The following is a 24,760-nucleotide window of genomic DNA, read 5'->3' on the forward strand; positions in this document are numbered from 1 at the left end:
ATTGATTATCTGATTTAGTTGGTTTAGATGGACGAAAGCTGCCCCAACATTTTTTTCCGATTTAGATCCGTCGGTGAATATTTGGTTGTTTATGGATTTCTGTGCGTTTTTTGTTTCGAGAATTACTATTTTTTCCGCTGGATGAATTAGTTTAATATCAATTTTATTTGCTATTTCATTCTTCGAAAATGCTTTCCCTTCCCAATTAAATTTGTCTCGACCGTGAAGGATGTTGAACATTTTTATTTCTTTTTCGATAGTTAGTTTCACCGGGGGAATTTTTGCTATTATCGGTAAGAGTTTATTGGGAGTAGTTCTAAATGCTTTAGTTATGTGTATAAGTGGGATTCTTTGAATGGCTTGAAGCTTTCGATGTGTGTGTGTGTGGGATCTGTACCATGCAGCGGCTGCGTATGTAATCATACGCTCTGTGGCTCGTATATATATATCTTTACGCTGTTTCGGTGACATTCCCCAGTCTTTTCCCGTGAACTTACTAAGGTTTATTGTGAGTTTATTTACTTTACCTTTGATATATTCTAAGTGAGGTAAAAATGATAATTTTTTATCGAAAATTATGCCGAGTATTTTAAGTTCTTTTGAATATTTAATGTTTTGGTTGTTAAATTTAATTATTGGTGGTCGTTTTTGGTATTGATTACCTATAATCATAAATTGTGATTTCGATAAGTTGAATTCCACAACGTTTCTTTTTGACCACTCATTTACAATTTCTAGACAATTTTTTGAAACTTCCTCTATCCTTTTCCGAGTAGGTGCTCTTATTATCAAGGTGATGTCGTCAGCGAAAGCTTGTATTGTGCAATTTGATGGGAATATAGTGTTTAATAAGTCAGCTATTGTTAGATTCCATAATAATGGGCTAAGTGGTGATCCTTGAGGTGACCCTTTCGATAATGGAATAGTAATTTTCAATTGATCTGAATCGTAGGTTATTGTTCTGTTTGAAAGCAAGTCATTCACAAGGATCGTGAGGTTGTTAGGACATTCTGTTTTGTTAAGATATTCGGTGATATTAGATTGGTTGATTTGGTTAAAAGCATTTTTAACGTCAAGTGAGATTATTATAGAAGTTTCGCGGTTGGCCTGAGCGATTGATTCTTTTATTTTTAATAATGCTTGCGTAGTTGAGGTGTTGTGGGTAAAACCAAATTGGTTAGGTGGGAGATAATTGTTTGTACATAAGTGGTGATATATACGATCGTTTATTAGTTTTTCTAATATTTTTCCGAAAATGGAATTGATAGCTATGGGTCTAAAGTGATTAGGTTTAGGATTGTTTTTGTCCAGTTCTTTTTTTGGAATAAGAATTATTCTTGAGTTTTTCCACACCACTGGGAAGTGGCCGAATTTAAGGGCTGCATTAAAAATTTTTATGAAGAATTGTTTATGATAAGTGTATAGTATTTGAATAAAAGTAGTTGTTAAGTTATCTGGGCCGGGGGTGACATTTTTCTTAAGGTTGTGTATTACAGAATCCACTTCGAGCTCTGTAAATGGTAGGTCATTGCTAGTTGCGTTAATTGAATCTTCTGTAGTGTGTTCATTAGGATTCGGTGATTGTGTTGTATTTTCACCTGTGGGGAACAAGGTGGTCATGATTAGTTCGATTGTTTCACTGAGTGTTGATGTTCGAGTTCCATCTTCCTTTTGAATAGACCCTAGGAGGGTTTTTGTTTTGAGTTTGTCTGCTGCTATTTTGTATGGTAAGGAAAAAGGATTGTTTTTCGAGATGCTTCCGCAAAATTCTTTCCAAGAAGAATTCCGTGCTTTTGTTAAATTTTCCTGATATGTTGCCAGATTTTTAAGGTATATGTCTCTGTAGTGTTCTCTTATTTCTCCACGAGCGTTCTGATATCGCCTTCTGTGTGCCCTTACTTTTTTCCGTTCTATTTCCAGTTGTGGAGTCCACCATTTGTTGGAGGTGCTATGGGTGTTGTTTACGTATTTTGAAAATTTGCCTTTCAGCTTATTGATTTTCTGATAGAAGTGCGTTATAACGTGATTTAACCGTGTCACAGAATTGATATCTTCATTTGAAGTTTCGATGAGCCAAGGGTCTGATTTTAATATTTCCAATATCTTGAGCTCTCCATTCTTAGTTAGTTTTTTAATTTTTTCGTATTCTTGTTCGAATAGGTTGTATGATAAATATTTGTGGTCGCTGTGATTTATTTCATCTAGAACTTTCCAATCAGTTAAAAAATTTGAAAGTTGGGAAGTTGTAAGGGTAACATCGATCCAACTTTTGCCATTTGCTGTTTCAAAAGTTGGGGGACTGTCGGGTGAATTCATTAATTTTAGGTCCTTAGTAGTGATAAATTCGAGTAATACTTCTCCTCTGGCATTATTCTGCGGCCCGCCCCATGTTGTGTTGGATGAGTTGAAGTCCCCTGCTATTATTGTTGGATCATCAGTTTCCATTAATGATTCAATAGTGTTAAGAGTTATCTCTATTTCTTCTTTTGGTGGTGCATATGTGTTTATTATTGTGAAACTATTATTTTTCCATTTTATCTTTACCATTATAATTGTGTTGGATATGTATGTGGGAAAAACTTGAATGTCTGGATTGTGAATGGTAATGGCTGTTTTTGGTGAGGGACTTGCTATTATTTTGTGTTTTATGGGAAATCCTATAACCTATGTTTGTAATAGTATGGTTCTTGTATTATTGAAATATCATGTTGTATTATGTGCTGTTGTATGTTTAGTGCTTCGTTTGCTTTCATACAGTGTGCCAAGTTAACCTGAATTATGTGGAGTGAGGTGAGAGAGGGCTTTCTGTTCAACTTGTAAGCCATGTTTCTAATGTAGAGAAAATAGATGTAGGTTAGGTAATGGGAGAATAAAAAAAATATATATATATATATAAAATAAAATAAAATAGGTTAGTGCTGGATGCGTTAGTTCAGTCGGGCTAGAATTTTCCTCTTCTCAATTTCCAGGTTGTCCTGGTAGACAGGACACTGCCAAGACATCATAGAGTGGGCTCTATTGCCCGGGTGGCGCTCAATCTCACATACTCTGCAGAAGGGGTCCTCATTGCATTGGTCCTGCCTATGTCCCCTTTGCCCGCAGTTGGAGCAGCGGAGGGGTTCTTGACAGTCAAAACGTGTATGTCCGTTCTGTGCGCATCTGGAGCAACGAGGAAGCAAGATGTGTTCGAATATAGGGCATCTATTCCAGCCGATGTTGATTTGTTTCCGTCCCTTGAGTGCGTTGTATCCTGTCTTGTTAAGGGCAAGAACCAAAGTTACTCCCTGCCTGCCCCTCCATGTTTTTTTTACCAGAATGTCATCGGGGTTGCACAGGAGGTTGTTTTGCTCTATTAAGCGTTCTGGGAGTGCGTCATTTACCAGTTCTTCGTCGACCCCAACTACTTTGACATTGAACCTGTTCTCTTTAGGTTTGTTTACTTTTAGTTGTTGGAATTCTGTCCTTGCTCGAAGGTGGTTCTCTAGTTTGCCAGATGATTCTTTCGATGCTGTTGTTAGAATTATTCCCTGTCTTCCCTCCTTCATTGTAGCGTCTGGGAGGCCCAAATCAGTGGGGTTGATCTTCTTCTTGATCAGTTCTGCCATCTCGCGCTTCCCCATGGTGTCAGAAGTGAGAACCAAAGCGTATGATTTCCTCTCCTCTACCATGACGGGAGGTTGGAGTGCCATTGCCTGTTCCTTTTCTTCTCGCTCCTTATTTTGTGTGGCTCGTTTTTCCAACTCAGAGATCCTCCCTCTTTGGAATGCGATCTCTTGGCCTTGTTCTATTATGATTTTTTTGAGCTTGGAATGTTCGGATAGAACATTGTCGATTTGTGCTGCTACTTCTTCATTTTGGCCGGTGCTTGTCGCTATTTTTATGAGCGCTTTCATGATGGCCTTATCAGCTCTGGCGACTCTGGTAAGCAAGGTGATTTTGTCATGCTGTTTCTCCTCGTGTTGAACAGGAGGTTCTTCATCGGTGGGATTTGGTTTAAGGCGTGGAAAGTGCTCCTGACTCATTAGTTCTTCATTGTCGGAAGTGTCTTCCCAGGAGTCTTTCGGTTCTTGGGGCTCCTGTGATGTTGCTCCTGTTTTTTCTTCTTTGTCGTTGTCCTCTGCGTCGAACCATGGAACGTTGGCCATGGTGGGTGAGATCTTTCGTTTGGTTCCGCTTTGTGAGGTGTCGTCAGAGCGTTCCTGCCTGCCTTCCTTCGTCTTGATCTTCTTGGCCGTTTTCTCTTTCTTCCGCTCTTCGGTCGGTGGCTTGTGCCGAGGAGTTGCCTGCTGAGATGCGCAGCCTGCCTGTGATTCCGACCTTCCCTCAGTCAGTGGCTTGTGACGAGGGTTCGCCTGGTGAATTGAGGAGCTCGCCTGTGCATTTGGCATGATTTTTTTTTGAATGTATCCCACTGTGGGAGTAATTTTGCCAAAGATGGCGTGGACAGACGGGGGGGTCTGGCAACTGTGGAGCCGGTTTGTGAAAGAGTGCGAATTCTCGCGTTTCCTTGTGTCGTGCGTTCGGGGTTTTTCCCTGTACTATCTTCGTATTTTTATGGTTCGATAGGTACCAAGATTATCGTCTTCCGACGCCTGGAAGCGAAGTTATGCTCTATTCTTCTCGTCAATGCTCTGTCGCACACAAGATGGCGGCCCCCATGGGGGAATGAGGTGCGAGAATTGTGGTTGTTATTCTTTTTCCGGCGCTCCAATTCCTTTTATTTTGGCCCTGAATCTTCAAAACATGTTTCCAAACATCTCACAAGAACTTGGGCGGGTTTTTCGTTGTTTTTTTTTTCCTGTAGTTCAATCTCTAAATGTCCAGCGGTCGCCCCTAGCGTGGACGGATGTGGGGGTCTAGCAACTATGGAGCTCCTTTGAGAAGAATTGCAATTTCTCGCGTTCTCCCTGGTATCCTGCGCTCGGGGTTTTTCCCTATGCTATCTCCGTATTTTTACGGTCTCAACGATACCGGAATTGTCGTCTTTCGACGCCTGGAAGCGAAGTTATGCTCAATTCCTCTCATCAAAGCTGTGTCCCTCACAAGATGGCGGCCTCCATGGGGCTTGTGGTGCCAGAGTTGCGGTTGTTATTCCTTTTCTGGTGCTTCAATTCCTTTTATTTTGGCCTTGAATCTTCAAAACATGTTTCCGAACATCTTACTAGCAAAGGGCGTGTTTTTCGTCGTCTTGTTTCCTTGTGGCTAATCCCTAAGACGTCCAGGGGTCGCCAGCAGGTTTGATGGTGTCCTGGTACATACAGTAGTCACCACAACAATGTGCTGGTAAAATGAGCCAATGAGTGTATTGAACCAATGGGTGGTCAGAGAGGAGGCAGCGAGCCCTCGCCGTTTGCCGTGCACTGTACAACTGTCCTTGACGAACAGCTGGACCTCGTCTTCAGGCTTCTGGACCTCGTTTTAATCACCTCCCTTCTCGAAGTCCTCATTTAGATAGTTACTCTCTGATGTGCTGGGAACGACATACGTCCGTCCAAACTATTCATCGCATATACTATATTTCCACTAAGCTCCGTGATTGTGCCTTGGTGTTAGGAAATTATTTCAAAATATGTTAACGTAAACGTCCGCGACCCTTTTGGCTCATTAGCTTCATGATTCGATTGTTGCGCTGCGATGTCACATGATACAACAGGGCTTGTTGGGACGAATTAGGCTTAGTTTCCCACAGTTGGAATAGTTAGGCTCCATTTAAAGGCACATGGACGCTTTTTTGTTTGTTGACCTACAATTTCGCCGAGCTATGCCACCAAGTTAACTAACTTCGGTTGACCCACCGCTGATGCGTAGCCATCAAAGTTTTTTGTTGTTGTTGGCGGAGTTCAATCATACTTTATATGTAGGTTCATTGGTGCGTTTGCACGTGTGCGTATATATACAAACATGCAAAATATAAACGTTTCGGGGCGAGTGAAGGGTGAATCCTCCTCTCCAAACCAGCAACGCCAGTGACAAAATGAATAGGAGTATTCTTCCGCAAACTTAAAACCGGCATATCTGTTCTCGGCAGCCCCATTGTACGCCGTGTATCCCGAAAGGTAACGATACGACTACAAATTCTGCTCTACACCGAATACACGTGCAGATTTCGGTACTAAGTACAACATAGGTTATACAGCTCGTGGTCTTTAGAGTAGGAGTTCGGGCCAGTTGGTGATGCATACATGGTAAAATAAAGCGCGGTAAACGGAATAAAAAATGTGACCGATAGCGGAGAAAGAGCTACCTTAACTTCATATTTATAAGGTTGGTGGTGATGGTCAATAGAGCTTTCATGCGAAAGAGCCGTTTGGGCAAGACTGTCAAATCATTTTTCGTTTCTGAAAGCACCAGTGCCAAGTCGTTTCTCCCGTTAAAGTGCGCGCGCGCGCAGGCACGCACGCACGCACACACACACACACACACACACACACACACACACACACGCACACGCACGCACGCACGCACGCACGCACACGCACGCGCACACGCACGCACACGCACGCACGCACGCACACGCACACGCACACGCACACGTATATATATATGTATATATATATATATATATATATATATATATATATATATATATATATATATATATATATATATGGGAAGGCCGCTGTGGTAGCTCCGTGGTTAGAGCATCGAACGCGTTGTTCGAAGGTCGTAGGTTCGATTCCTGCTCACGGCTGGTTATTTTTTCATCCACTGTTCTTTCTAATTTACATTCCATTGGTTCTAATAACTTCCCCTGTACATTCCTTGGCATTACTGTCTGTTAGATCTCACATCTATATATATATATATATATATATATATATATATATATAAACACGACGGGTAGATTCTGCTTCTGCACACGCATAAGAGTTATTGTGCTTGCACTGTTATGCTTATACGGGTGCACGCACTAACATCCGGAAATATTGTATGTGCAGGGTAGTGAATATGTCATTAGGCACTGCATTGTCGGTCCCAGCAGCTAGAATAAAGAAAAACCACGACAAATCAGAATATTGAGTCCGGCTTTATTTTTGTTCTGTTCAGTAATTGATCGCACGTCATTCGCAAATAAAGAAAACAGTATTTGTTCAAATTTCTTATTTGTTCTGATTTGGACCACACGTTACTTTTCTTTGGGCTTGTTACATGTAGGTAGCTTTGGCGTTGACTTTGTGGCTCTCAATTTGTTGCGCCGGAACATGTGTAGCTGGTCACTTGGGTCGTGTTCATCCAAGGAACAACGTAGACGATTGCCGAACACTTCCCGTTCACCTGTCGTGGGAAATAAAATTGTTCAGTGAGTACATGTGATAATACACGATGATGAGGTGGGAATATTGGAGCGTTGTGATAAGACTTCGCTATTGTAAAGTCACTGCTCTGCCGAGTCACGAGAGGATCGATACGTGCTTTGGATGCACGTTCATAACCAGGGGTGCTACTTTCCCATCATCCACTAAGTGCACCAGGTCACTTCATGTAGTTCCTCAATCGCATTTGACCTGTTAGCATCCTGAACAGCTCGAATACAGTAGTGTGTCCCGAGTCCATGCGTGGTAGGTAACTGTAGTTGCGCACTTGCAACAAAAGGACGCGGCAAACATGGACGAGCGCAGTTTGCGCTCCTCTGCGTCTGCGGTGTCCTTTAGTGTAGAAGTGCGCAATCAAAGGTACTTACCAAGTATGAACCAACTCACCAAGCAGCAAGTTTTATTGGTCCATGCGAGTGCGTGTAAGAAAGAGTCCTCCGAAATGGGCAATGAATTTCAAGCGAAATCATCTTTTTTTTTAGATACTTGTGTGACAGGCTGTATTAAGTGAGGTACGTGGACAAGCATACGCATGTGGGCCCTAGAGAGAGAGCTGCCCCCCTCTAATAACCTAAGAAGGTGGGGACGCAAAGCCTGCCCCATTGTTCGCCTTAGTTATTGCCAAGCATTTTTTTTTTACTATAGCTACGCTCGAAGGTTCTGATGCTGCATTCCGCGAACTGTTTACTATCCATCTTCAAGAAGGATCAAAAGTAGGCCATCGTGAAAAACGCGATGTCACCCAATTTTCTTTTTATTTTTCATGCATTGTGACCCATGTTGTAGTACTTTGGATTCCACCAATAGAGGGGGGGGGGGGGGGTGCTGCGTTGAGGTTTTGCCTTCCCTCAACCTTTTGTGACGAATCCTACGCACGACTGTGAATATACGCTTACTCGCATAGCGTATGCAAGGATGGGTCAAGGGGTGTGCGAAGTGGATTAATTTTCACTTGAAGACCAAGTCGGCCCATTTTTAGACCATGTTCATGTAATGGTGTTTTTATGTTACTAAGACACTCTTGCCATGAGCCAAACTGAAATGCTAAAAAAATTAGAAAATATTATTTAATAGGCAAAAAGGAAACAACCGAAACCAGAACCCAACCGAGCGCACTGTCTACGTATGATGAGCTATTTGGTAAGAACCGGAAGTCGTATACTGATCCCTCCGGCGCATAGTATGAAAAATTTGAAGACCAGACAAGCGACGCGATGGCCAGACACCTCATAGAAGGGAAGGAAGCTTTCCCTTGCTAAACACCATCGCCGTTGCCATGTAGTTAATACAATAGTGCAATAAACGTAGTTAAACATAAAAGTAGTAAACAATAAAAGTAGTTAGTTCAATAAACGCGTTAGTGGCCGAAGTAGTGATGCCATCAGCTGCGTCATTTCCGTTGACATGCTAAACATAACGTCACGCAGACAGTGTTGTCAATAATTGTGGGAATCGAGATGAACTTTTTGAGGAAATCTTTAAAATAAGCCTCTTTCGCCACCTCCGTTCGTGAACTCCTGTGCTCCCGAGAAAAGAGACCACATGTTGTGGAATTTTCGCCGAATTTCGCCGGGCTCAAGCTTCATGTAGCAGCATTATCACCAGTACCACCACCGCTCTAAAGCAAGTTATTGTGAGTAGCAAGTATTTTCGTCTAATATTTTATATCGGCGAGCAGCATGCAAACACGATAATGAGGATTAAAAATATAGTTTAATAACATATAGGCCATGCGCTCTGTAATAGAGAGAGTGACTGTGTGTGCTAGGGTGCAGTAATTGATGAAAATCGATAATTATAGCAGTCCCAGATTAAGGTGTGTTCAATTTGGAAGCATCCCAGTAGGCAGAAAACTTACATTGTATGAGGCCTTTGTGTTCTGTTTGTTTTGGCTTTGTTTACTGTGCGCATTTATATCAAGGATGAATTGAATGTAACTAGTTGGGCTTTTCGTTTTGATATATACAATTACTCTGAGTAGGGCGTCACAAGCATCTGTTTATGAGCAAGTTTATCAACTACGTGTGCGGTCGAAACGATTACTTTTCTGTATTCGGATAATTATAATACCTCGTCACTCTTATTAGAACGCTGCCTCTTATAACTCTATAACAACTTATAACCTAAATTTTTAAATCCTTAAAACTTTTTTTTGTCTGAATGCTGAAGAAAAAAAGCTGCGTCGTCAAAAGTAGAACGTGCTGGGACCAGTACGCATTGAGCTGTGCGCAATCGGTAGCCTAGCTTCGGTTCTCGGTGCATGCCTCAACCGTGACACCAGAAGACGAATTCATGTGAGGGTTAAACTGGCTGTTTCAAACTATCCTGGAAGGCCTAATGCATATGCAGTTGTCAAATGCCCACTCCGCCATAACCTTTCCTTTTGCGGCCGGGGAGGGGTCCAATACGCGTTCGTAAGGAAACACGCGAAAATACGCGGCTGCTACCTTTGTGGATTCTTTTGCAGCAGCTGATGATGGTTAAATATAGCTGAGCGCTTTGTAACAGGTGCGCCTTCAAAACACCACTTGTTGTACATTTGAAGGCACTGTGTAAGCCCTACACGTCCCATGCATTTCTGGTCATTTTGAGTTACCGCTTTCTCAGTGAATAGAAAGAATATTCGCAGAAGCTATGCATCTTTTTTTTCTAAATTTTCTATTCTTTTTTTACTGAAGTTTAAATAAGAAAATCTGGATAATAATACAATTTTTGTGAATGTTGACCACTGGGACTAAACTTTTGGGTTCACCTTTGGGCTTATACGAAACTTTACAAAATCTCCAAAGTGCATTACTTCAATTTTACATTAAAACTGTATGCACTTATGCCGAATACAAGAAAACATAATGAACTGGCTATCCTGAAAAACATTGAAAATGATGGTACCTAAGAAATAAAAAAAACACGACTTTGAGATAGTCGAGTTGAAAATTAGAAAACGGTAAAAAGTGATCACACTTTGCCACCAAACACTATTTGCCTACCTTATCTAGTAGCTCTAAGCTTGGTAATTGTTCCCATTGCCATATTTTTACTTTGGAGCCTCTTGTAATGCTTGTGTTGCTTCTTTATTTTTGTGAGATGTCATGTGAGATGTCACCATGGAGCGTGGTCAATGTTTTCCAGTATATAGACTCTAGCTTGGTCTGGCTTCAATTCTAACTACTTCAGAATTTCGCCTCGTGTGATACTGTCATCAATAAATGCAAGAACAATAGCCAAAGTCCCCATACTTAAGATTCTAAACCTCAAAAAGAGACAGCAGAAACTCTGCGACTCCATTCCCATTAACTCAACACTTACACCGGGTCCATTTCCCCTTCCCCAATGCAGGGTAGCAAACCAGACACTTGCTTTCTGGTTAACCTTCTAGCCTTTCTTCATACCATCTCTCTCTCTCTCTAAACCGGCTTGCCCTCACGCGCTATTCACTCTAATTGCATCGCAAATAACGCTCGTCTATCACAGCATACTCGTTGTCTGATGCACGTGATTCGCCTCGAAGGACGCTCAAAAAGCAGAGGAGTTCAACAATGAAGTGCTTGCTGGTTCAGCGGCTCAGTGCGCCACTAACATTTATTCACATTAACGAGACAACTCTATGGGTTGCGGTGAAATTCACTCTTCCTGAAAACCTTTTTTACCGCCAGTATTTAGGCTTACTGACAAGCACGACAAACACAATAAAGCTACGACTGGGAAGTGTTCGAAGCGATGCGCTCTGAAGACGAAGTGTGAATATAAAGGCACACAGTGTCATCGTAGTGCCTTAAAAGTTACCTGACAGTTTTCTATACGCAGCTGACTCTAGACAAGCATTCTTACTTTACTACTTGAAGATTTTTATATATGTTTCTATAGAGCCCCGCCACGGTGATCTCGTGGCTAAGGTACTCGGCTGCTGACCCGCAGGTCGCGGGATCAAATCCCGGCTGCGGCGGTGCGTTTCCGATGGAGGCGGAAATGTTGTAGGCCCGTGTGCTCAGATATGGGTGCACGATAAAGAACCCCTGGTGGTCGAAATTTCCGGAGCCCTCCACTACGGCGTCTCTCATAATCATATGGTGGTATTGGGACGTTAAACCCCACATATCATCATCATCATATGTTTTTACAGAAATGGGAGGCCGTAAGAACAGAGCACATACGAAGGGCTTGCGCTAGGGTGCCTTTCCATTCTTTACTTGCTTTCGGGAAAACTAGTTATGAGCCACGAAAAACTGCTGTTTTGGAAAATAATGAATGTGGATAGTATGCACACAGGGCAACCCTTTAGAAATGGACAAGAAAACAAAACGCGATTTTTTCTTCATGTTTCGCCCTACCCTGTCTTCTTCACATGTTTCGAAGCCTGGCACAATTCTACGCTTCGGCCACGCAATGTTACTAACGCTTCAAAAAAGCAAGAAAAAAACTTAGGCCTGGGTTTAATTTTTGGTCGAACCAAACATTTTCGATGTTTCTTTAATTTTCACCTTTGCCGATTTATCGGTCAATGACAAGATTAGGATTTTCTCTCGCAACCATCGACGCTGACGGCGCAGTTTTGGCGAAGTAAACTCTTTAACGCTGTTGTGTTAAATTGATTATTGATGGATTGATTGATAGATTGATATGTAAAGTTTAAAGCCCTAAAACCACCATATAAATCATGTCAAAATGAGTGAAATGCTCTTCAAATTGTTCGTGCAGAACAACACTTGCGCTGCTACACCGTGCCATAAACTGTCATCTGTATTATTAAAAAAAGGGCTGGCAGGCTTTCATGTCCTCTATAGAAACGTGATACCTCAATCTGAACTAAACCTGAACTATCGATATATCACTAAACCTTACACGTCTCAGACTTCAACGTGTAATGACGGTGCACCTCGTTAGATGGTGACGAAAACTGGCTTGCGAATGGGACACCAGAGAAAGTGGATTCCCCTGCGCGTAGTCCCTTTAAGCATTACTTGAAACGAGACATTGAATCTATGCACAACAGGCAAAGAACGTACGGGCATGACACATGCGCAACCGCTATTATAGCTGCGTACGCTGTGAAACCTACACAGTTAAAGTGCGCAATTAAATGACAGAACATGCGTGATTGTTACAAGAATGGCGTCGCCAACTCGAACTATAGGTAAACGGCATAGCGGATAATAACCGGCTGAGTTCAGCTGATGCAGCTCAACGATTGGATTACAGACAATTCCGAGGGATGCAAACACACGGGGTGCACGAGCGCTTGGGATTCAAGCGTGGCCGTAACAAACAATAGACTTGAGGTAAGCTTGCACTCAATTAGGTTGGATCTTGATTCACGAAGCCCGTTCATGCCATAGAAAGCTTAGAAGATATACAGAAACGACTCCTTACACGACGAAGTATGCTTGAGTGAGATTTGCGTATAGCTTTTCAGCTTTGTCTATGCAGTGTGAAGCGGGTATAGGTCCTTGATTTAGAAGCGCACTGGCTTGCTAGCTTACCGGTCCGGCTGGAGGACATTGAGTGGCCGAATATTGCACTTGACCGATCCTGCAGCTTGTCGGCGCCGTAGTGAAGGTCAGGTTGTAGTTCACGCCAGCAACAACCTGCACAAATGTAAGGGTGAAGAGGTGTTGTTTTTGGTCATATGGGCTAACATACTCAATATACACAATCAGTCATGAGGGGCACTGTAGGGAAAAGGTTATGGATTAATTTAGGCAACTACGCATTCTTTAAGGGCACGTAAAGGATATCCCTGGAGTATTCTTGCGTTGCGCTCTCATCAGCCGATATGCATTATAGCCGCTTCTTGGATCAGAATCCGCGTCTATATATGCAATGAGCCAGAGAACCGGAAATCACCGAACAACTAGGCGGACCCTTGAAAAAGGCGAGATATCGGGCTTGTTTAAAGAACATTAAGGTAATAATTTTAAAACGAGCATTACCTATGGGGCACATAGAGCGAAAACACCAAAGAGGACAACATTAAATTATGTTTTAAGGTGTCGGAGCATATTCAATGGTTTTGGAAACTGCTGCAGACACTCCGGACGAACGGTGGTGGCTAGTCGCCGGCACAAGCCTTAAGCACCTCTTGAAACACGTAAATTGATTGTCGCCCTCAACTCCAATGATGTAAAAGAGCGTCACGCGATGACGTCAATGAAATGCGCCATACTGGCTCAGATCAGCACTATGGGTGACGCCATCCATGACAGCATTCTGACGTGCCACGACGCGGCGTCACACGATGACATCACAAACGACAGCGTCACCCGAATGCGGGCCTCTCACGGATGCAGCGAAAACCAAAGAGAAGTGCGGAAAGCTTGCAATGCCTCCTATTTTGGAGGCAATGCTGAATCACGCTAAGTGCAGGAAGCTATCGGAAGGGAGCGGGGGAGGATCAATACTTAGGAGGAAACGAGTAGCATGGATTTCGCTCTCGGGTCGTCTTAAGCAAATACATAAGGAACCATGCGAGTTTTTATTATTCATTCAGTTCATGCATGTGGCACATAGATTAGAAAATTATGCCGGTAAAGGAAGTAATTGTACAAAAGTAAACGGAAACGCTGAAGTGTTGACGTAAGAAGGGGCTTGTCACTACGTGTGACAAAAAACAAGACAAAAACAGAAAAACGCATTTGATATTGTGTTTAGTTGTGAAAAATAAAAGGTCACAAACTTCAAGTTGAGGAAACTAACAAAAACCATCATTACTTGGCGACGACGAACTGCTCCCAGGAACGACAATTTTATCAGCGTTAGATGAAACTTTGCGGGCAGGAACAGTTAATACGGCGCTCGCGTTCGGACAATCATAGCGCAAATGATTGCGCTCCACAGTCAAAAGTCACGCTGCTTATGAAATGTTGCCGATTACGCTGAGTGAATGCACCAATGACGGTAATTCTGACGAGACCTGACGGATGCACTTCTAAGCACTTCTAAGCACTCGCGAGATTACACTAAATATTGACTGAAAATTATTCACCTCCCTGTACTTAATTTTAAGACAAAAGATTTGTACAATTTTGATCACACTCTGCCTTTATTTTTTTTTGTTCTGGTCAAGTTCTGGTCATTTTGTTACTAGAATCGTGTTTTGTATACGACTTTGGCGCTTTCGCTTCAATGAGATAAATGCGCTGGATGGTTGGCCATACTCAAGAGTTTCTCACCACGACAAGCACCATATTCATATTTATACAGTGCAGCACCAGTCTTAAAGTTATTGTTTATAGGGTCCGTAAAATGCCTCTGACAACACAAAACCAAGCGAGTTATTCTCTCTTCGTGTTTCTCGTCGTTTAGGCGCGCATAGTGACTTCGGAACGCTGATTCACGTTACCTCATTAGAGCACGTACCCTAGACTGGTCCACATACATACGAGAGATGTCAGTTGTGTATTGTCTCCAACCTGCTTTACCATGCAGTCACCCACCCTTTCCTTCTTGTCTCGCATGACTATTGTCTGCGATCAACTGATTTCACTTCATTTAGTAAGCTTCCAACTGCACAAGCGGAAACGAAAGCGCGTAGCGAGAAAGCGCGAAGTCCTGCTGGACTCTACGCTTAGTCCTGGCATTTTCCGGGGATTTTATAACGAAATAGGCAGCTAGAAAGAAATAGAGCCCGTAGAAAGAGTAGCCAAAACCACAAGAGAAACGACTCCCTCGGTCCTCCGAGTTCGGCACTCCGAACTTGAAAAAGTACTCCGAAAAAAGCACTCCGAAAAGTACTCCGAGTTCGGCACTGAACTCGGAGTACTTTAGGATCTCTTTAAGGTAAATTGTATCTCACAATATTCGTGTACACGGGCCTGATTTCGGGTCGCACAAGCGGCAAGTAAACAAATAAACATACAAACAAACAAAGAAATAAGCAATGGTCCGCTCTAACTTGAGTGGCGACGTTAGTGAGGTTGACGACCGTGTTGTATACTGTCTCGCCCTCTGTTTGCGTGGACACTGCGTAGTGGGCAAGCTTCAAGTACTTGGGGCTTCCCTGGGGGTTCTGCTCGGTCCAGCCTCCCACCATCGTTGAACCGGTATAGCCACTTCCCAGCAAGGCGCTTGTCCACAAACCAGCCACCAGAAGCAAGCAGGTCTGCTTGATCGCCATCATGGCAGCTGAAAGCTTTCAACAGGTTCTGAAACCGATACACACCGTAAAGGTTAAGGTTACACTTTATTTTCATCGAAACATACCCTGTCCTACAGCAGGTGTATCTACCACCTCATGGCAGCAAATAACCCACTGCCATCGCCACTACTACTCCACACTCAGCTATGCTATTTTTTGTGTGGCATAGACAAGCGACGGTTACAGCCTGGTTACCAATCTGGGCCTTGCGCCTATCAAGTTCCTGTCATTCAAACATTCAGTTTGTAAGGAAAGCAAAAGGAACATTTCGGACATCGGCTATATACCGAAGATGACGCTCGCAAATGTTAGTCATGCGGACAATAGAGTGGTCGTTAAGCAATACTCGGGAATTATACTTATTTATTGTCGCAAAGAGAGCACAGTGAGCGAAAAACAAACAAACAAAGGGGGTTAGAGATGTCATAGTTGAAATCGGAAGAAAGAAAAATGGCAGATCCCACGTACAGTGGGAATCGATGATATGCGAAGCATGAATTAGAAATTTTGATATGTCACTTTGAATCAGCACAACGTTTTGAGGTGGAGGTAAATGATGCCGCACATGACTACCGTGTCATTATTATCATGTCTGGATGTGTCGTATACCTTCATCTATTCATGCCACGTGATACCAACTTTAGTATATGTGCAGCTAGCAAAACGGCCGCGAGCATGCTATGAGCGTTGTATGTTGTCATGTTCCTCCCACATAACACGCGTGTCACGATTATCATGTTTGCACTAGTCACATAGTTCGTCACCATTGACGTCTCGGAACACCAAGTTTGCTATATATGGAGCTAGCAAAACGGCCGCCAGCGCATCATGAAGGGCCCAATATACTCCAATGAAGCGTTGACGAGCGCGCACGCTGGGCACAGCGACGCTACGTTAGCGAAACGTGAACACTCCGTAGTCTGACACCAGGCGCGACCAGCGTCCATCGGCGCGGCCCGACGGCAACCGGCGCGAAAAGAGACATGCTGCATTGCGCGCCAATGCAACAGAGTAACATTACTCTATGCCGATGCGTTACCCAGACAACACTGCGTCTCTCTCTTTTCGTGACGGAAGGACACCGGATGCGCTGAAATGCGCATGCGTCAAAGCAACGCAACGCGGCGCGCGCCTATAAGTGTATGGCAAGACCGGCGCTTGGCGGGGCAACGCCGGTCCGCTCGAAATGAACGCTGACGATCATGCACACCACATCATGTCGAGATGTATTGGCGGCTTCACTATGGCATGTAGTCGTATTTTCATATGACACGCATCTCATGATTATGATGTTTCCACCAGTCACATACCTTCAGCACCATTCACGCACAGTAATACAGAATTTGGTATATGTGACGCTAGCGAAAGGGCCGCGAGCGCATCAAGAGCGTGGCATGTAGTCATGCTGTTACATCACACGCATGTCATGATTTTCATGTTAGAGTCTGTCACTTGTGTTTACCATGCAATCATGTCGTACCGTACAGTTTTGCAACATGCCATGTGAACGAAATCACAGCAAGAGCTACATAACCATGAAATGTAAATCATGACATTCATGACATACATGTCAGGATTTTCATGTTATGACTAGTCAGATATGTTCTTCATACAGTCATGTTATGCCATACCAAGTTTTGTATCGCTACAATCGTCGAAACGGCCAGGAGAGCTAAAAGTCGTAGGCTGCTAGATAGATAGATAGATAGATAGATAGATAGATAGATAGATAGATAGATAGATAGATAGACAGATAGACACATAGATAGATAGATAGACAGATAGACACATAGATAGATAGATAGACAGATAGACACATAGATAGATAGATAGATAGATAGATAGATAGATAGATAGACACATAGATAGCTAGATAGATAGATAGATAGATATATAGATGCGCTCAAAGTCGCTGAACTTCGCTAAAAATGCATCGAATTTAAAAGGAATATTGGCAGGGCACGTAGCGCATAGGCAGGCTGGTCGCTGGTCACTAAGCGTAAATGACTAGATTGCAGAAAAAAAAACAAAACAAATGCGCGACGGGGAAACAGATTTGGCCGGCAGAGGAGATTAGGAAGTTTGCGGGTACAATAGTGGCAGCACAAAGCACATGACCGGTTTGACTGGCGAAACATCGTAGATACCTTTGCCCTGCAGTGGGCGTAGTCTGGATGATGATGATGATGATGATGATGATGATGATGATGATGATGATTGCAATGAAGCTGTCTTAGCCTAAGCTGTAATGTCTTCATCATCACCGTAGTAGCAGCAGCAGTAGTGGATGTAGTATAAGCGTCACGCAGGTCATATGATTTGAGGGGCGAGAGTGAAGCTGCACGAGGGCGACCAAACAAACGTGGGCGTCATCGGCAGGAGGGTGCAGAAGGGGGAGGACAAATGCAACACCAGCTGTTATCTACTTCAAGTGCCAGTGTGCCACTTGTCCCCCCCTCCCATCCAAACAAACATTACCCTTCACCGTCCAGCCGTTATGCAGCACAATTTTGCCACACCAGCCGACGCCAATGAAAACAGACGCTCGCTCAGGGAGAAGGCGAGAAGCGTTGGCGCTCAATCGGTCGCATAGAGAGAGGGAGTGAGAGGAGGTTAATAAATGTTTGCGGTAAGTAGGTCAAGCGGGAACGAGATCGCAGTCCTGTACATCGCATTCTATAGGTTGAATGCATGCGATGCATTAGGGAGCCTACTTGAAAAAAATTGGCAAATCCCACGTACAGTGGGAATCGATGATATTCGAAGCACGAATGAGAAACGTTGATATGTAACTTTAAAATCAGCACAACGTTACTAGGTGGAACTAAATGATGCCGCACATGATTTCCGTGTCATGATTATCCTGGTTGGATGTGTCGTTTACCTTCGTCATCTATTCACGCGACGTGGTACCAAATTTAGTATATGTGGAGCTAGCAAAACAGCCGTGAGCACGCTATGAGCGTGGTCTGTTGTCATGTTCCTACATGACACGCGTGTCAGAATTATCATGTTTGCACCAGTCATAGATTTTGTCATAAATTGACGTCACATAACACCGATTTGGTATATGTGGAGCTAGCAAAACGGCCGCGAGCGCATCATGAAGGGCCCAATATACTCCAATGTAGCGTTGACGCGCGTGCACGCTGGGCACAGCAACGTTACTTCAGCAAAACGCGAGCACTTATAGTCTGACTCCAGGCGTGACCAGCGTCCGTTGGCGTGGCCTAACGGCAACCGGTGCGAATTGCGACATGCTGCATTTCGCGCCGATGCGTTACCCAGGAAACACTGCTTCTCCCTCTCTTCGTGACGGAGGGACGCCGGACACGCTGAAATATGCGTGCGTCAAAGCAACGCACTGCAGCGCGTGCCTGCGAGTATATGGCAGGACCAGTGCCTGGCGTGACGCGACGAAATGAACGCCGGCGAGCACGCGCACCGGGTCACGTCGAAATGTATTGGCTTCTTGACTATGGCATGAAGTCATGTTCTCACATGATACGAATCTCACGATGATCATGTTTGCTCCCGTCACACACCTTCGTCATCTATTGGCGTCACGTAATACCGAGTTCGGTACATTTGAGGCTAGCGAAACGGCTGCGAGGGCATCAGGAGCGTAGCATGTAGTCATGTTTTTACATGACACGCATCTTATGTTTATCATGTTTGCACCAGTATCAAAGCTTCGTCATTCATTCACGTCCCGTAATACCGAAGTTGGTATAAGTGAAGCTAGCGAAACGGCCGCCAGCGCATCATGAGCGTGGCATGTAGTCATGTTGTTACATGACACGCATCTCATGATTATCATGCTTGCACCAGTCACATACTTTCGTCATCTATTCACGCACCGTAATACCAAATTTGGTAATTTGACACTAGCGAAACGGCCGCGAGAGCATCATCAGCGTGGAACATAGTCATGCTGTTACATGACACGCATTGCATGATTTTCATGTTAGGGTCTGTCGCTTGTGTTCGCCATGCAATCATGTCATACCATACCAGTTTTCTAATACGCCATGTGAACGAAACCACCGCAAGAGCTGCAGGACCATGAAATTTAAATAACGACATTCATGACATACATGTCATGATTTTCATGTTATGACTAGTTGAATATGTTCTTCATATTGTCATGTTATGCCATACCCAGTTTGGTATTGATACCATTATCCCAACGGCCAGGAGAGCTAAAAATCGTTGGCGGCTAAATGGACAGATAGATAGATAGATAGATAGATAGATAGATAGATAGATAGATAGATAGATAGATAGATAGATAGATAGATAGATAGATTGATTGATTGATTGATTGATTGATTGATAGATTGATAGATAAGATAAATACGCTCAAAGTCGCCGAAGTTGGCTAAGAATTTCTTCACATTTAAAAGTGGTCATGTAGACTCCCTACGATGCATCGTCTGCCAGCACCATGGCATGCCCGCGCAAATGGCATTAAGGGAGGTGAGGCCGTGGCGGAACGCTACCAGAGTGGCGGTGCATGCCAGGCAATGAAGTAGCACTTGCAACAGCTTGATGAAGAATTCCAACAGAAGAAGAAAGACGAAGCACAGGAAAAGAGTGTCTTTCGGATCTCACTCCTGTGCTTCGTCTTCTTCTGGTTGTGCTTATGGGCATCGAAATGTTTTCTCAAAGCTATGTACCGTAATATGCGTTTTGGGTGAACGGGTGGGTGAATTGGAGCACAATAGCACTGGAACACTAGCGTCCCAATCATGCACAGTCTTGATTGCTCATATGTCGCAATGAATCCACATTGCTTAAAGAAACGCTAAAGAGGAAAACGATTTTTCACCTGTTAAAATAGAATTTCCCCATCCTGAAAACACCGCTGTTACCACTACTTGACATTTGGTGAGAGGGAAAACGCGCGAAAAAACAACTGCAGGTGGATACGCCTCCGTGAGATTACCGCACCAAACAACATGATGTCATAGATTTCGAAAGCGTCTACTGGGTTTTACGCAGTTTTTAAGCAATGAAATTGAAATACATTGTCATTTGTAAGTGTCATAGAACCAGAATACCAAGTTTAGAAAAATTTGATCGAGCCATCGTCATGAAAGCAGGATAAACACATTCTGAAAATTTCGACGTCATACGCAGAGATTTCAGCGCGAAATTTGAAAATGAAACGGCAACCTTGGCATCCCCCGCTAATCATAAACGTATGATAGTGAAACTTATGGCAGTAGAGTTCTCAGAGCTGTATTAATCAATTTAAATCAAGTAATCGTTTTTCTTTTCTGTTTTTTAAACCGAAGAACAATTAAACAAAGAATAAATTTTAGCGAAAAGCTAGTCGGAACGAAGGAGTAATATGCTGGGCTAGATGACAGGCATAAAAGCTTCCTATTTGATGGTCTTCGCGCTGTAGAACTAGCTGAAAGTTTCGTTTTAAAGTACACATTCCCGTTTACAAAATGTAGTCTGTATGTTGGAAGTGAATTTACATGAAAAGAACACTGAGTGCATACAAAAGGGTATCGAAGCGCAAAAACTTAGTTTTGAAACTTTATTTTAGTTGCAGGTACGGCAGCTCCTACAGAGGCTCATGAAGGAGCGTACGCAAAGAATACAGACAGACAATAACAAGTACCTACATGTAAATGCAGAGCAATGTTCTGTACTTATCGTAATACTGCATTAAGACTTCTAAGACACACGTCAGTATCACGTACAGCTGTGCTTCAATAATCAAGAAATAAGATAGGTGCAAGAAACTATTTTGCGCCATCCGTGGCACATTTCGGGTCTAGCCTGATGACGCACTAAGAAGAGCCAATCACCAGTAATAAAACTACTCGTGAAAAAAAAAAAGATGGCTGCACTGAGCACAAAACCGCATAAAATGCTGCTCGCCTATTACTGAACAATTGACGACGCAAGATGGTTAAAACATACCCGAAGATGCGGGTGGTCAACGTGGATGGTTTCCATTTTGCCACAATGTCCAAAATAAGACCGGCCGACCAGGTCTCGTCCAATACCACCTGGATAATTTTAGGCCTGCTCACTGTCTCTGCCGCGGGCTCTGACGTCACTCTGTTTAGACCGCACTGTTTCGCTGCACAATCATGCCAACGCTTGCTTGCGCTCGTCACTCGACAGGCACGGATCGCCAAGCCTGACAAACATTTTTGTGGTGTACTGGTGTGCTTGTGGGCGACTCTAGAAGACCGTGTTTTTGTGTCTGTGAACTGCAGCGTAGATATGTGACGCGCTTTGTGTACTGGATATTCGCAATGTGTACACGGCTGCAAAGTCGCTTAGTTTGGCGATGCTGCGTGGCGAATTGTCGGGGCAAATAGACCGAAGTTGCGAGTGTTCTCGTTTCCTATAAGGACAACCGAAAAACGAAATGCGAGCGGGTCGTTCGTCAATCTCTTTTCTCCCCTTCATTCTTTCCACCAGTGCAGGGTAGTAAACCGCACGTGCGTCTTGTTAACCTCCTTGCCTTTTCTTGCATCTCTCTGTCTTTTTCTATCGGCTATTGATCCATGATAGATAAACCATTGGATAACTCTTGATTGGTTCTTCATCGGTTACCGATCGCCTATTCATTGGTTCTTACTTGGCCGTAGTTATGCATTTGTGCCCTGTGAAGCGCAAGAAAAACTTTTCTAGATTTTATAGGATATTGAATGATCAACGATTAGCTATTCAGTGTATATTGATGACCTATCACTGGGCATTGATGCTTGGCAGATATTCACTTCGAAGGTTTTGCGAACGCCGCACGGTGAACATAAAACACCAAACGCTCTTTTTATTACTGCTCAAAAGACGCAGTACGCAACTCACTGAGCTTTTCTCACAGGCTGTAAAGATAATTGCGAAATATTGAGATGTGCTTTTTCTTGCCTTGTGGTTATCTGTAAGTTCTTTTAAGACATCGATTTATATGGACGCGAAAATAATAGATTTCCGCAATACATTCAAATCATACATTATTGTCAACTAATAAATAACTAAATGAAGCCGAGTAGCTGCCGTTCTATTGTATTAAGTTGAAGGCAACAGCTCAACACAGAAAAATAGGAGCTTGAAATATATAGGATGATATTTATGCCTGAATCACAGTCAGTGCTGTCTAGCTAAAGACCACGTCTAGCTAATGGGTTCATTGCTATATTTTGCTATTAGCGAAGCAATGCCAACAGCATATGTTAATGAAATTGAATGATGTCAGTCTGTTTTGTAATTACAAATCTTTTTGTACTCCTTCCGAACAAATTTTGATACGCTGAGTTTTGTTATCATTTTATTCCAACTTGGTTTTAAGTGGACGAAGGTTATAAAGTTAAGTCGATAGTGACTTTCTATCGTACGTTGTATATGCTGGACAAATCTTTACGCATTTTCGGTTCACTAAAATACCGAGTACTCGTTCATATTGACTATTACAGTGAAGTTCCTAAACAGCTATAACATCGCTGCTTTTTTTTGGTTTAATGTAGTTCATGTGGCCACAAAGAAAGTTCAAGTTCCAATTTTCATAAGTACGTTACCCGATTGGTAAATGAATTTAAAGGTACTGTAGGGCAGTTTTATTCACACCAAATTTCTCAGGTTTCAATTGATGTTTGTATGTATTAGTCCACTGATTACTTTTTCTGCTTTAATGTTTTGCGTTGCGGGAATTTTTTTTATCTATATAATGTCTAAGGAGTTAGATGATGATGCACGTGGAAGGTATCGGCTACACTTTGGCCCTTGAGTCAATATTGAACATGTATATTTAAAAGGAACTACGAAGAGCAGTACACGGAGAGTAAAACACACAAGCACACGTGTAAAAACCCACTCACAAGCATATGTCGTTTGATTTCATTCGGACTTTAAGAATTTACACGGCTATATTTTGTTTTTATAATAATATTATTATGTGATATCTTACGTCCCAAAACCCACGATATGATTATGAGAGGCGCTGAAGTGGAAGGTGTCTGAAATTTATACCATCTGGTGTTGTTTAACGCGCCCTGTCACCGCACAGCATCCGGGTCCCTACCATTTCGCTTCCATCAAAATACTACCGCCGCGGCCGGACTCGAACCCGAGACCCCCGGGTCAGCAACCGAGCAATGTAACCACTGATCCGCCGCGGTGGACTATCTTTTGTTTTGCATCAATGAATCTTGTGCCTTGTAAGAAACGGTACATCTTTTTGCACCGTCGAACTGTTGCCGTATGTTGTAAAATACTTCGGGTTTTGGCCTGTATATTATCTAATGTCATATAGCGTTACGCAGAAAAAAAAAGATAGACAGCAACAGAATACGCACGTTGCTCCTTTGATTTATTTGATGTTAATGCGCTTTCTTATAGCATATTTTCTTTCAGTGATGCGAATGTGTACTAAAAATAACTTGAAATGCTTTTTTGCGTCTTTATATAATGCTTCACTGAATACATCGTGCATACTAGACCATAGAGTCCGCTAATGTCCGCAAGGTGATAGAAGACGGAAATACAGGTTTGGATTACAAATCGCCAAGGGCGAGCTGGTTTAGAGCTCACGCTTGTTGAATCAGCTCACGTTAGTTCTGCAAGTCAAGTACATAGCAGCAATATGTCGTTCTTCCACACTTCATCGTTCGATCTCTGCATGCGGTGTTCGCTATTATTTACCACTGACGCTACATGCAGCACGTACGGTGCTACCGAACAGAAAACGTTCGTGGTACTCACCCAAGAAAAACGGGAACTCGAACGTCGAGATAAAGCGATCGTCGCAGGATGAATCGGAGTCGGTGTAACACGACCGCGAACTATAAAGCCTTCTGATTGCGGGCGCAGTCGTCCGAACGCAAACACGAAGCCCGGAGGAAGCGTTTGACAGCTAAGCATGGGCGAAAAACCCTGCGCGCCGCAAATGTCGAATGCTTGTAGAAAAAAGAAGAAAAAAGAGAAGTGAAAAAGCTTGCACGCAAGTCCGGCACGTGCTTGGCTAGCGGTGTAGGAGATAAGTGGCCGTGCGATGAAGTGTGCGTTGCACGAATTCTACAGCTGACGTTGCGCAAGGACAGACGTCAGACAGGTGCACTGGACGCCTTCTGTGCGAAAAACAAAATGGTCTACAGGCGGGGGCTGTCTCGTCGACGGTTGTTGGTAAAAGTAAGGGAGGCTCGGTCAGTGGCGTCGCAGATGCACACAGACTATTCTGCAAGCACGTGCGTAGGCAAGGTTGGGGTATTCGCCAGCTTATATACACACGCCCACATACAAATGTACGCGAGAACGTATATAAAACGTTTGAAGCCCCCCGCCCCCCCCC

At 43.3% G+C, this 24,760-nt stretch overlaps 1 protein-coding gene across 4 annotated transcripts in view; it reads right to left on the reverse strand.

Moving 5' to 3' along the window:
• Positions 1-7,008: 7,008 nt before the first annotated feature.
• The window catches only part of LOC119182180 (cystatin-2), a 38,834-nt gene continuing 21,082 nt past the window's right edge, over positions 7,009-24,760 (reverse strand). For 2 of the 4 annotated variants that reach the window (XM_075866639.1, XM_075866640.1), the window contains 3 exons: positions 15,166-15,451; positions 12,791-12,895; positions 7,009-7,275 (listed from right to left, as the gene is read on the reverse strand). In XM_075866639.1, the coding sequence (XP_075722754.1) occupies positions 7,183-7,275; positions 12,791-12,895; positions 15,166-15,426 (459 nt within the window). In that variant the 5' untranslated portion in view covers positions 15,427-15,451 and the 3' untranslated portion in view covers positions 7,009-7,182. Of the gene's footprint in view, positions 7,276-12,790; positions 12,896-15,165; positions 15,452-24,174; positions 24,332-24,760 lie in introns of those variants that run through there. The other 2 variants (XM_075866638.1, XM_075866641.1) reach the window with 2 other exon arrangements.

The sequence above is a fragment of the Rhipicephalus microplus genome, chromosome 6, assembly GCF_043290135.1.
Source record: "Rhipicephalus microplus isolate Deutch F79 chromosome 6, USDA_Rmic, whole genome shotgun sequence".
NCBI lineage: Eukaryota > Metazoa > Arthropoda > Arachnida > Ixodida > Ixodidae > Rhipicephalus > Rhipicephalus microplus.